The following is a 14,344-nucleotide window of genomic DNA, read 5'->3' on the forward strand; positions in this document are numbered from 1 at the left end:
CATAGTGATAAAAGAATCTGCATTTCAGGCTAAATGCTCAGATAAAATGGCATAAGTTTACAAGACATGGGTACAGACACAGCCCTATGTCGGGTGTAATTGTTAACTCTGCAACTATGTTGAACAATGAACAACAAATAAATGGTAAATACCTCTCCTAGCTTCAGAGACTGACATGTGGTCTCCTCTGGACAGTACTTCATCATCCGTTTCATCTTCAGCACACGTGGAGCCCTGCAGTCGAGAGGGGAAATTATTCAAGAAAAACATACCTGCTAGTCATACCGGCTGATCTAAGGCACGCAATCCTCCTGGCCTGCCACGACGAACCAACATCAGGTCATCTTGGCTTTACACGCACCCTAAACAGAGTCCGGCAGAACTATTACTGGCCACATCTTTCTCCGAGCGTTAGACATTACATACAGACTTGTCGTCAATGCCAGCGGCAAAAAAAACCCGCGCTCAAGCCATCCGGTATGTTACAATCTATTGAACCACCCCTCACACCCTTTGAGCAAGTGGGCATGGACCTTTTAGGCCCATTTCCTTTATCCTTGAACGAAGACAAGTGGATCGTAGTCGCCACAGACTACTTAACACGCTACGCTGAAACGAAGGCCCTTGCCCGAGGTACTGCCGGCGAAGTTGCTAGATTCTTTATGAACAACGTTGTGCTCAGACACGGTGCACCATTGACCATCATTACTGACTGAGCAAAGGTGTTTACAGCATGGCTACTGCGGGACACCTTAACTATCAGCCATACCGAGCATCGCACAACAACAGCGTATCACCCTCAGACAAATGGCCTAACCGAACGACTCAACAAAACTTTGGCGGACATGATCTCAATGTACATCGACGTTGAACATAAAATGTGGGACGAGATCCTGCCGTATGTCACCTTCGCCTACAATACAGCGCCGCAGAAAACCACGAAATTTACGCCGTTCCGTCTCGTATATGGCAGGGAGGCCCGCACGATGTTGGATGCGATGCTCCCGTGTGGGGATGAAGCGGTCGAACTCAATGCCGCCCATTTCGCAGAACAGGCCGAGCAAGCCCGTCAGCTGGCCCGCTTGCACATCAAGGAGCAGCATGCTACCGTCGCTCGACACTACAACCTTCGGCACAGGGAAGTCCACTACGAACCAGGGGACCAAGTGTGGGTGTGGACCTCCGTGCACCACAAAGGCTTGTGCGAGAAACTGTTCCACAGGTATTTTGGACCCTATAAAGTTCTGCGCCACTTAAACAGCGTTAGTTATGATGAAATCATTCCAGATGGAACTGTGACCGTCAGTGTTCGGCGTCAGCGGCCTAAAATTGTGCATGTGGTGCGCTTAAAGCCGTACTTTTCGCGTGACTGAGCGCTTCCTGCAAGTGAGACTGAGTTATTGTACAGTTCACCTCACACCTAATTTCTTTTTTCTCTCCTCTCACCTTGTCATCGGGATGATGCTTTTCTTTCACGAGGGGGGGGGAATAATGCCACGTGCCTAGCGCCGCGCGACTGCCGTGCTTGGTGCCGACGACGACAAAGCGTTGGTTGGCTCGAGAGGCGCGCTGGTGCTGGACACTGTCATCGCAGCTAGAAGAAAACCTGACTCTCGGGTCTTACCTTCACGGTACCGTGTACCTTCACGGCTCCCTGTCTTGAGTCGTGGCTTGAGTCGTGACAATATACAGTTGAACCCGGATATATCGAACTCGAAGGGGATCTCGAAATAGTTCGATATATTGATAATTCAATATACTAAAATCGGCTTGTGACAGCACTTACGATGCCAAAAAACGATACCGCATGTGTCGCGTAATCAACCCACTCGCATAATGAACCCACCCTCCACTTTTGCACCCGAGAATTTGAAAAAAAAAAAAAAATGCGTTAAGACCAGCTCGCTCACATCTAAGCGATTGAGCGATCTCAGCGACGAGCGGCAGTGACAGAGTGAAAAATTTCAAACTTCTTGGAGCTGCGTCCCTCTTGCCGCTCGAGCCACCGCGACAGCTCAATACAAGGTTTCTGTGTCGCTGCGGCAGAAATCGCGAGCGTTTTCGCTTGCATGTGGATGGCGCGCGCCACTCCGTCTCGGTCGTCGCATCCACAGCTCATTTCTTGGCAGCGTGCCAAGATGCTGTGCAGCGATAACGTCAGGGCGCGTTTATCTTTTTATAGCTCCTCCGGTGGCTGGGAGCGAACTTGGCAGAGTGCCCGTGATGGCTTGATTGCACAAGCCTGGTTCGATTTATCACGCCGCACTTGGTTGGTTGGTTTGTGGGGTTTAACGTCCCAAAGCGACTCAGGCTATGAGAGACGCCGTAGTGGAGGACTCCGGAAATTTCGACCACCTGGGGTTCTTTAACGTGCACTGACATCGCACAGCACACGGGCGCCTTGCTTTTCGCCTCCACCGAAAAGCTGCCGCCGAGGCCGGGATTCGATCCCGCGTCCTTGGGAACAGTAGTCGAGCGCCGTAACCACTGCGCCACCCCGGCGGGGTCACGCCGCACTTGGGGCGGGCGTCATGATCGCAGCAGCTGACCGCGTACTTTCGTTGATTCATACATGCAAAAATAAACGACTCCCACAAAAAAAAAAAAAAAAAAAAGAAGCCTGCCGCTTCTTAACGTCCGCAGCCACCATATCTTACGCTACGTCGCGCGTACAGCAAAACGATAAGAAAGGATGACTCTCGCAAAAAAAAAAGAAGAAAAAAAAAAGAAAAACAGAGAGAGCTGCCGCCTCTTAACGTCCGCAGGCGCCATAGCCACGTCAGCCGCCGCGCGCAGAGGGTTCGCAACACACGCTGGAAAAAGCGTCCGAAGTCTGTCTGAAAATGGGCTGAGCTGGCTTGGCGCACGCGTAGCGCGTGCTGAAGGAGAGAGATAGCTCGGCAAAAGAATGGGCACACCCACGCACATGGCTTGCAAACGTCATGTGCTGGCGCGCGGGAAACAATAACTGCAGATGCGCACGCCTTCGGGGAATGGGCGCGGCACTGTCCAGAACTGTCCCCTCTCATTCCTTCCGCACGTGGCTTGAAAACGTGACGCGGCAACCGGCCAAGGATGATGCGATCGTCTTTGGGGAAGGCACCCTTTCCAGTGCGTGGTGCGGAGTTCGATATATCGAACGACCGGTGAAATTGAGTTCGATATATGACGCGGCTTTCCTATACTTTTACATGGGATTTTCAAGGGGATATTCCGTGAGTTCGATATAACCAAAATTCGATATATCCGGGTTCGATATAACCGGGTTAGACTGTATTACACCATGCCTTTTGAATTTTCTGACACCGCACATAAATGGAGCCATGGAGTGTGTTTACAAGTATAACAAGACAACTAGTATACATTAAGACTCCCTTTTTGCTCGCCTTCTCAGAAATTCACCTTAACGAAACTGCCTTATAACATGATGTGTGAGTGTACAAAATAATACGACCAAATATATGCAAAAAGATGAAAGATGAATGAGTCAATAAAATGGCGTTTCAGCACAGCAAGAGGGTAACTGCAAATAGAGCAATTATTGCACTATGAATATGAAGTAAGCTGAAGATTAAGAGCATGAAACGAGCTCAAGTTAAAGGAAAGATTCCACAGCGCTAACAAATATCAACTAACCAACTAGCCCAGCAATTGGTTTTACTTGAGCTCTAGTTATCCTGTTTGAAAACAACACTGGTGTAGTTTTCCTTTATAATCATCATTCTCTCTGTTCTGCATTAACAAATTCTCTTCTTTTTCAATTTTTACCCCTCTCACTGCAAAAACATTAGGGCTTTCCAGTTTGGTAACTCTCTCTCTCTCTCTCAAGCCATCCACATTGTAGATGTAAACTTCATACGGGGTTGTACCACTCGTCTTTCCTCCATCACAGGCAATGTGCACAGGACACCGATATCTAGCCATTTGCACTAGCACGTGTTGTGGTGCCACGTCGGTTGAAAATTCTGTGCCAGAATTTCAAGCCTCAAGTTAAAGGGCTGGTGCACTCCGCACCATTTCACCTGCTGGAGTAAACACCTGTAATGCCATAAAATGTTATGTGCAAAAAGGACGACACGAACACTGAAGACACGACAGGATGAGGGCATCCTCCTGTTGTGTCTCCCGTCTTTCTGTCCTTTTGGAGGATAACCTTTCCTAGCATTACAAGATTCAAGCCAACTAGCCCGACAACATCTCTTGCTGGATTAAACAGAATTCGTGTGATGGGCACAAAAAGCTGACATCTGACCAAGACAGGTTATTGCACTGAGCTCAGATAGGCGTAAAAGTGCCCTGCCTTTTCCGCATTGCCAATATAGCTACCCGTCAAGAATACGTGATTATGCAAGAAGGCTCCGCGCACTCTGGTGCGAAAGTGTGCAGAGGTTATCCAGTAGAGGTGTGCTTTCCTGCCCTGCAGAAACATTTTATATATAGTTTTTCTCCTTCCTCAACAAAGCTGCAAGGATACTGTCTGATATGTCTAATCGTTCGTTAATACTTTGTCGTCAGGAAGAAAAGCAAACGATTGAACAAACAACAACTGAATTTACTGGTAATAGAAAAGGGAGCACATTCAAACGCGTTCGTTTCTCACCAAGTTCGTTTAGCGACTGCTCGCCACTGTGTCCCACTCCCGTCTCCTTCATTGTCCCCGCTCTCCCCGTCCTCGCCCCGAAGCCCCTCTTTACTCCCTTTCCACTTTCACTCCCACCTTACCCCCTTCCCTTACGGCGCGATTGCGGTGTCCACCGAAAAACAAGTGAGACAGTTACCGCGCCTTTCCCTTCCTATAAATAAATCAGTGAGGGGCGCCTTCCAGGAACGGCAAGCACCTGGCGCAACCCAGGGGGTTGAGCGGCGTCCTTTTCGAAGGGGCCAGGAGGTCATAAATTAGACCGCCCGAGTGTCCGAAAGAGCGTGGGTGGTAGGTCAAGTGTTCCCCGTGCAGACAACAGTTCTTTCGCGAACAACGTTCACGACAGATACCTCGCGAGTGCTAATGTGCAGAGTTGTTGCGAACGTTCATCCTAAACGCAGACTTACACACACTTAATATCTCATGGAAAATGAGCCAAATGGTCTTTTCTGAGACTTCTTCATAACCGAGTTCATCTTAAAGGAGTGTAGACAGCTAATTTTCGAGTTCCGTGTTTTATCAATTGCAGTAATGTGTCAGACATTACTGCACATGAATCACCACGTGATATACGCCTACGACCACTAAATAATTCAAAATCAAATTTCTTTTGTCACCTGTTTCGGTTTCAACAGCCGAGCAATAGCTGTGACGTCAGAGTCAAGTCTGTGTCATGTGGGGCATGAGAAAAACAGTGATGTGATCGTTCCTCTGTTGTTTTAATTCACTACAAAGCTAAAGCCACCCTGCCTCATGAACAGGAATCATAAGTGAAAAGTCAGTAATTATATCGCTGCTTTCAGTCCTGCGCGTGACCTAGGCTTGACTGTGATGTCACACCCATCGCTCTGCTGCTGAAAGCGAAACCGCAACTGGTGAGGAAAAAAAATTCAATTATACATTATTTAGCTGTCACAGGCCAAAAACACATGGTGATCTCCATATACAGGAATGTCTTACGCATCATTAAGAAGAAGAAAACTGCAACCAAAATTTTTTGTCTCTACTCTTTTAAAGGGAGCCTACTGCATAATTGTCTACAAGACCAAACCGCATTACTGCTAATTAACGAAAGCTGTCAGTTAGACAATTGGTGCATGCTAGCTGGTTGCTCGTTGTAGAATTCAAAGTAGCGCAAAAGTATAAGCACATCAAAGAAATGCAGCAGGCAGACGACCGTTCTTTCGCGAACAACGTTCACGACAGATACCTCGCGAGTGCTGATGTGCAGAGTTGTTGCGAACGTTCATCCTAAACACAGACTTACACACAAAGCAGTTCACTTAATATCTCATGGAAAATGAGCCAAATGGTCTTTTCTGAGACTTCTTCATAACAGAGTTCATCTTAAAGGAGCGTAGACAGCTAATTTTCGAGTTACGTGTTTTATCAATTGGAGTAATGTGTCAGACATTACTGCACATGAATCACCACGTGATATACGCCTACGACCACTAAATAATTTAAAATCAAATTTCTTTTGTCACCTGTTTCGGTTTCAACAGCCGAGCAATAGCTGTGACGTCAGAGTCAAGTCTGTGTCATGTGGGGCATGAGAAAAACAGTGATGTGATCGTTCCTCTGTTGTTTTAATTCACTACAAAGCTAAAGCCACCCTGCCTCATGAACAGGAATCATAAGTGAAAAGTCAGTAATTATATCGCTGCTTTCAGTCCTGCGCGTGACCTAGGCTTGACTGTGATGTCACACCCATCGCTCGGCAGCTGAAAGCGAAACCGCAATGGTGAGGAAAAAAAATTCAATTATACATTATTTAGCTGTCACAGGCCAAAAACACATGGTGATCTCCATATACAGGAATGTCTTACGCATCATTAAGAAGAAGAAAACTGCAACCAAAATTTTTTGTCTCTACTCTTTGAAAGGGAGCCTACTGCATAATTGTCTACAAGACCAAACCGCATTACTGCTAATTAACGAAAGCTGTCAGTTAGACAATTGGTGCATGCTAGCTGGTTGCTCGTTGTAGAATTCAAAGCAGCGCAAAAGTATAAGCACATCAAAGAAATGCAGCAGTCAAAAGAGCGATGCTGGTTCAGCATCAGTCCTGCCATTTCCAATGCTACGCTAGTATCATTGCCTCCAGTGATAGCTTTTTCACTGTCCACATATTTCTGCACAGATTTAAACCTTACGATTAAAAGGCATTGATATCAGCCACAGCATGTATTAATGAAATGTCAGTTCGAAGAAAATTTAATGAAATAATGTGAAAGATCTCTTTCAAGTCTGATAAGGCAATGGCAGTCACATCAACTGACCCCAAGTGTGGGGATGATCTTATCCATGTGCCCAACAAAGAAGAACTCCACAGCTTCTGCTGCCTCTCAAAAGTATGGCCTACCAGCCCAGGGTCATGACCGGTTTCCTTACCTTCAGATGAGGTGACTAAAATGAGAGAGAACAAATAAATTCCAGCAGTGCTCACAGTTTTCCGCTGCGCGGACCTCAGGTGCGGGCTGTCGGGGAAATCCACAGTCTGGGCTCGGTACAGGAATGCCGCATGACTTGGAGCATCAGCATCACTGGCCACACTGAGGCTGCCATCATTCAGCTTCTCTGTGCCACTGCAAGAGACCATTAGAAAATGCACAATATGGAGCTCACATAGCGAAACATGCTCACAGGATCACTCTCAAAAAGAACATATACAGGGTGTTCTGCATTTATCTGTCAGAGTTGTGAAAATCTCTTTTGTGCGAACTGCTGGACTATTTGGATTCAAATGCTGACCACAGGGTAACTGGTAATGATCTGCGCCTTTTGATAATGTAGTAAATCATCCACACCTGCCTGCATTTCCCCATTTTCCAAAATTGGCAAAACACTGCATTTGTCTGCGGCAGAACTTTTCGTCATGGTGAGCAGATCAACCAATTCTGCAGGGCAGCCAACATCCTGCATAGGGCGCAGCAGTTTTGGCAATTCGCCATCACCGTATTCCTTCAGCTAATATACGATTGGTTTGTGAAGTAGGCCGTAAAGAAAAGCTCGGAGCAGAAAGCAACAGCAGCAACTACAATATGCATGGAAGCCAGAGCAGCCATGTCAGCGCAGCCATGAGTGGAGTGCAGTGAGAGGCGAAGTCCATTGGTCGGAGTGACCCACAAGGCATACCTTGGTGCATCTTGCTGTTTGCTCCACTGCTTAATTGACACTACTTTGTAGGGCAATAGACATAGTTAGAGCTTTTTGTCCAACTCAGCTCTTCATAAAGCATTCATCAACATTCAGTTCAGTTCAGTTGTCATGTCTGACCCTTCGTGACCCTATGGACCATATCACGCCCCGCTTTCCAGTCTCTCACTTGTGTTTAAATGCGCACAAACATACAGCAGTGGCAATGCTCTTATGGCTACTTCCCATGAGTTTCCTAATGGAGCGATGAGGATCAAAACTGTCCAGACTGGTTTCATTGTGTGTTACTAAGGTGTTGCATGTGCACAAATTAGTACTTGCGTAAAAGGCAGGTTTACGGCTGGTATGTCGGTTTCAACATACCAATGCTGCAGGTAGCCTATGACTGTTGCCTTACCAGTAGGCTTTGGATTAAAGTCGACCATGTGAGTTCCTTGAATGTGCACTAAAATTGTACTGAATACATTGCACTTTCAATGAGCACAACGACAGCAACCAAAATGTGAACCCATAGTATTGTGATCAGCAGCCTAGCATCATAATGTGGATAGCACTCCGGCTGACTTAAGAAGACACAAATGGCCCAGCATACACTACTGGTTAGATAACACAACCAAGGTTTAACATGAACTTCAGCTTTAACTTCTGCCAAACTTAAGATTACCATCCTAACAGTGCAGTTTATGTGCATACAGTTAAGCCTGGCAGAATTTTAGTGGTTGGTTTATCCAATCATAGAAAACGCTAGTGTTACTAATGATATTATGTGATCGAGCTGTTCCAAATTCTCGTTGCTTGCAATACAGTACAGTAGACTCCCTAATGAATTAGGAGGAACCATAAAAATTTGTTCCTCTCATCAGCAGTTCCCACAAATATGTGAGTATGCTAGACATGTCAAAATATCTGTCACAAAAGAAAATTACCTTGCAGTGATTAAATAACTGTAAAGAAACCGTTACATATGAAGTGAGGTGAAAGGTAAGGGTATGAAAAAGGTAATGTCACCCTACTTGGAAATTATTTTTTTTTTGTCATCGCACTTTTCCCTCCGCACGACAAATATTGTACTCTTTCGTTTTTTCACATTCTCAAAAGCAGCAAGTGCAGCAAAGATGCCGAGCTGGCTACTAACGCAGTACAACCCCTGAAGGCTTATGATCGTATTTCCCTCTCTCTCATCGTATACCCCTTGTGCAACATGGCTATTATGTATACAAACAGGTGCCCCTTGCACACTTCTGTCCGCCTCACATGACCTGATAATGGCACTGATACCTGGTTGTGTCAGCAAGCTGCACTGTAAAAAATCCATTCTATAATGTCGCTTCAGAATAAAAGTCAGCGTTCATCTAATTTGGTAAGCGAGAAGTCAAGTAACTTCTACGCTGTGAGCGAACATGATGCTTGATGCCGTGATCAGAAATTTCAGATCTTTTGAGAAGCATGAAAATCAACTACCAAATGGTTTTGGTTTGGTTTGTGGGGTTTAATGTCTCAAAGCAACTCTGGCTATAAGAGACGCCATAGTGGAGGACTCCGGAAATTTCCATCACCTGGGGTTCTTTAACATGCACTGACAGCACACAGCACACGTGCGCTTTGCTTTTTGCCTCCATAGAAAAGAGGCCGGGATTTCACCCCGCTTCCTTGGGAATAGCAGTCGAGTGCCGTAACCACTGCCAGGGTAAGTATGCCAAATGCTTTGATGATGATGGACTGATTTTTTATGGCGCAAGGGCATCTTTGGCCAAAGAGCGCCAAAACACAAGGTGAAGTCACAACTGAATTTAATAAAATGTCCGAGGTGAGGTGTTTAATGAAGTACTTAAATACGATGGTGTATAGGGCCTAAAAGTTTTTCCGGAGTGTGTAGTCTAAAAGCAGTGGTGTATAGGGCCTAAAAACATTGAGTTAAGGTGTTTAGTGGTCTGAGTAAAACTGAAAGGGTGAAATGTATGTGTTAAAAGAATAAGTTGCCTCAGCAACAATTTCTTTAAAAGAAAGACATTTAATTAAAAGAAATGGGCTGACGCCCATGTTGATAAATGACTCCGTATAAAAAGCCTACTTTTAATAAATATTTAAAAAGTATTTCTAAAGGAAACATTGGATGGTCGCCAAGAAAGATGGATGGATGTGGCGGTATTTGTTTCGTGTATAATTCAGGGAAGTGACGTCTCCTATGCTGTTCCAGTCTTTGACATTCTATTAAAATATGGAGTACTGTGAGCCGGCAACCACATCTCGAACAACGTGGTGCAGGAGAGTTCGTTAAAAGATATGAATGTGTTGTGTATGTGTGACCTATTCTCATCCTGCACAGAGCTACTTCTTTGAATCTGTTTTGTTTTTCTGTAGTGTATCTGCCTATTCTTGGTTTTATTGTGTGTAGTTTATTCTCCGTTGCCATGTCCCACTCCTCTTGCCATTGTTGTCTGATCGTGTTTTTGATGTGAGGCTTGAGATCCTGATATGATATGTAGTCAGTGTCTGTAGTGTTTCGAAGGGCAGCTGATGCAGCAAGCCTATCTGCTGCCTCGTTTCCTGGAATACAGCGGTGGCCTGGCACCCACCACAGTGTAATATTAAGTTCTAGTTTATGGGCAGACATAAGGGAGTTATAAAGGGAATTCAGGACTGGGTTCTTATTGTGCCACTTTCGAAAGGATAGGGACATTAAAACACTGAGGGAGTCTGTGTAGATGATCGATGTCTGTATTTTCTTTTCTATAATGTGTCTCACAGCTAGCAGGATTCCATGGCATTCAGCGGTAAATATACTTGTATGTCTGTTCAGTGTTTTTGAAAGTGAAAAGTGTGGTCCATGTGCTGCACAGGACACTTGAGCAGACTTCGAAGCATCGGTGTAATATTCATCACAAGTGTACTTCGCCTGAAGTAACATGAAGTGCCGCTGTATGGCAATAGAGGATGCGTGCTTCCCCACTGCAAGAAACGACAGGTCACAATTAACAGCATGCATTTCCCAAGGGGCAATTAAGTCTTTTGGTGAAGTTGTATGAAGGCTGTTAATCGGAATGTCCAGTTGTTCAACATGCGTGGCAACTCTGACTGGATATGGCGGTGTTAGAGATGGTTTTCTTGAGAAGAGTGCTGTGCTAGTTTTGTCGAGCAGGAGGCGGCGACATGGATGGTTCAGTTGGCATAGTACCTTCGTAGCATAAGTTACACAATAAAATTCTCTCCTTCGTTGCAGTGACCATCGGTTCGCCTCGACATAAAGGCTAGCAATTGGGCTAGTTCGAAAAGCGCCCGTAGCGAGGCGAAGGCCGAGGTGGTGCACGGGGTCGAGTAATTTTAGTGCAGAGGATGATGCTGACCCATAGACCATCGAGCCATAGTCTATGCGTGATAGAACTACACTATTCAGAAGGCTCAGAAGGCAGTCGCGATCTGTACCCCATGACCGGTGAGAGAGAATTTTTAGCAGATTCATTGCTTTGAGACACTTCAGTCGCAACTGTTTTATGTGGGCAATGAAGGAGAGTTTTTCGTCAACAACTACGCCAAGAAATTTATGTTCCTTTTTAAAGGCAAGGCTCTGACCATTCAGTGTAATGTTAGGGTCAGGTCTGACGCCACGCTGCTTAGAGAAAAGTACACAAACACTTTTTTCAGAGTTAAATTTAAACCCATTGTCATCAGCCCACCTGGACAGTTTTTTAACACCTAGCTGAATCTGTCTTTCACAGATGGCCAAGTTGCAAGATTTGAAGCTTATCTGGATGTCATCAACATATAGAGAGCAAGAAATGGTTTTTGGCAACACACTTTTTAAAGAGTTCATTTTGACTATGAAAAGTGTGCAGCTGAGAACACCACCTTGAGGGACACCATTTTCCTGTATGTACTGCTTTGAGTATGCATTGCCAACACGAACTTTGAAGGCCCGCTCAGACAAGTAACTTCGAATTGTATTCAACATGTTCCCTGTGATGCCAAGAAAGAAGAGGTCGCGGATGATACCATAGCGCCAAGTGGTATCATATGCTTTTTCGAGATCGAAAAAGACAGATAAACAATGCTGTTTATGTACAAAAGCATCCCTTGCATAAGACTCGAATGCAATGAGCTGATCAGCAGTTGACCGCCCAGCTCTAAAACCAGCTTGGTTTGGATGAAGAAGACCATTGTATTCAAGGAAATGTAGGAGGCGGCGATTTACCATTTTTTCAAAAAGCTTTCATAAGCAGCTGGTTAGAGCAATAGGCCGATAACTGGCAGCAAGAGTGGGATCTTTTCCGGGTTTTAATATCGGGATAATGATCGCTTCCTTCCATGCTTTAGGAAAACGTCCTGTGGCCCATATTTTATTATACAGGCAAAGTAGGGTTTCAAGCGTGCCCGTATGCAGGTGTTTGAGCATTCCATATGTGACCCTGTCAGGACCTGGTGCTGTGTTCCCGCATGTGCCAAGTGCCATCTTCAGCTCCTGCATGGTGAAAGGGCTATTGTACCCTCCTGTGCACGGTCTTTTATCACATATAGGCTTCCTCTCCTCAGTTTCCTTGTGCCGCAAAAAGAATCTGTATAGTGCGCTGAGCTGAATACATATTCGAAGTGTTGCCCTAGTGTGTCTGCTTGGTGTTCAAGAGAGTCACCACTGGTGCTGACAAGGGGCGTTGGGATTGTGCTATATCCTTTGAGTGCTCTTATTCTGTTGTATACTTTGTGAGAATCAGAATAAGAGTTCACAGAAGAAAGGAATGATGACCAGCTTTCTCGCTTGGAGATGCGTCGAACACGTTTGCCATTTGCCTTTGCGCGCTTAAATTCTATTAGGTTTTCAGCCGTGGGGTATCGGCGTAACTTCGACCATGCCTTGTTTTGTGTTTCACGGGCAGTTTTACATTCTGCATTCCACCACGGCCTTCGTTTGTTTCGTGGCTTACTTGATGTTTGTGGAATGTGTTTTTCTGCAGCATCTATAATGTGCAGCGTGATCAAGAGTTGAGATTCGTCAACGCCTAAGCCAGTAACTGATGAACAGGGCAGAGCTGAGTGCTCCCTGAACATCTCCCAGTTGGCCACATATTCTTTAAATTTCCTGGGACTAGATGCATTTACATTTTTATTGCCTGTGTACTTCACAGAGATGGGAAAATGGTCGCTTCCATATAGATTGTCAATAACAACCCACTCTGTAGCTGCCAAGAGCATCGGAGAGCCAATGGCTAAGTCAATGGCTGTGTACGTATTATGAGCTGAGCTGTAGTATGTTGGCTGTTTTGAGTTGAGTAAACATGATCCTGAGGACAACAAGAACTTTTCAATTAGTGCACCTCGGAAGTCCGTTCTTGTACATCCCCATAATGGGTGGTGGGCATTAAAGTCTCCGACCAGCAGCCATGGTTCTGGGAGTTGGTCAATCAGCTTTTCAAAATTTTTGTTGCATAGCCTATGATCTGGCGGAATATACAGCGAACATACCGTTGTTATTTTACCGAATATTAAGGCTTGTATTGCCACTGCCTCTAAGTCTGTGTTAATCGAGATGTTTCGACAAGCGATTGACTTTTGTGTTATAATGGCAACGCCACCGGAGGGGTGAGTACTGCCTTGCCTATCTTTCCTGAAAATATGATACTGCTTGAGAAAACTTGTGTCTGTTGGTTTCAGATGTGTTTCTTGCAGACAAACTATGTTTGGTTGGTGTTCGGCGAGGATTTCATATACGTCATCCAGATTTTTTAGGAGTCCTCGACAGTTCCAATAAATGATACTCTCGGTAGCCATTTTGGTAGGTGTGGAAGGAATATAGAGTAGGGTTAGGACTCGCCGCCCTTATCAGGGGGCTTAACTGGTGTATGTTTTTTTGATTTGAGACGGTCCAGCAGGCCCCGCCTCTCATTTGCGGACTCCCTAGGCGCCGCTGACGCTGCGGAGTCCGTGCTCACCTCCATCGCCTCTGGTGAAGGCATGGAGGCAGGAGGTTTTTCAAGAGGAACAAAGTCCCTCTCAGATGTCTTCGGTGTCCCGGACGTCTGGGGGAAAGTGACCTCCGGGATTACAAAGATTGGTGCAGCCGGTGGCTGCTTAGTGAGGAGCCGTGGTGGGAGCACGTCAGCAGCATTGCACTGCGTGCCCACCGTTACTAGACGCGGCCTGGCCCCTCTGCGGGCTGCGTTAGCATAGGGAGCTGAGGAAAGCATTCTGTGCTTTTTTCGGGCCTCTCCGTGTGTTATCTTCTCAGTTATCTGTATATTGATTACTTCTTTTTCAGCCTGAAAGGCTGCACAGGACCGTGAGTATGCAGGGTGGGTGCCCTCACAGTTCACACATTTGTAGTCAGTTGCACTGCATTTATCGGTTGCATGGTCATGCGCACTGCATTTTGCACAGGTAAGGCGTCCTCGACATGTCTGGCTACCATGCCCGTACCGCTGACACTTGAAGCACCTGCGGGGGCTTGGTATGTACGGGCTAACTTTGCATCGGATAAATTCCACATTGACAAATTCAGGAAGTGTGCTCTGGTTGAAGGTGAGAACAATATGTTTCGTTTTTATTTCTTCGTTT

The 14,344-nt window shown here is 45.7% G+C and overlaps 1 protein-coding gene across 2 annotated transcripts in view; it reads right to left on the minus strand.

Moving 5' to 3' along the window:
• LOC146186847 (uncharacterized) overlaps positions 1–14,344 on the minus strand; it is a 77,040-nt gene that overhangs the window by 28,158 nt on the left and 34,538 nt on the right. For both annotated transcript variants that reach the window (XM_084607471.1, XM_084607470.1), the window contains exons 12-13: positions 7,092–7,230; positions 153–234 (exon numbers count right to left, since the gene is read on the minus strand). In XM_084607471.1, coding sequence (XP_084463597.1) covers positions 153–234; positions 7,092–7,230 — 221 coding nt within the window. The remainder of the gene's footprint in view (positions 1–152; positions 235–7,091; positions 7,231–14,344) is intronic.

This window comes from Amblyomma maculatum, chromosome 6 (assembly GCF_055883805.1).
Source record: "Amblyomma maculatum isolate TAMU_Amacu chromosome 6, ASM5588380v1, whole genome shotgun sequence".
NCBI lineage: Eukaryota > Metazoa > Arthropoda > Arachnida > Ixodida > Ixodidae > Amblyomma > Amblyomma maculatum.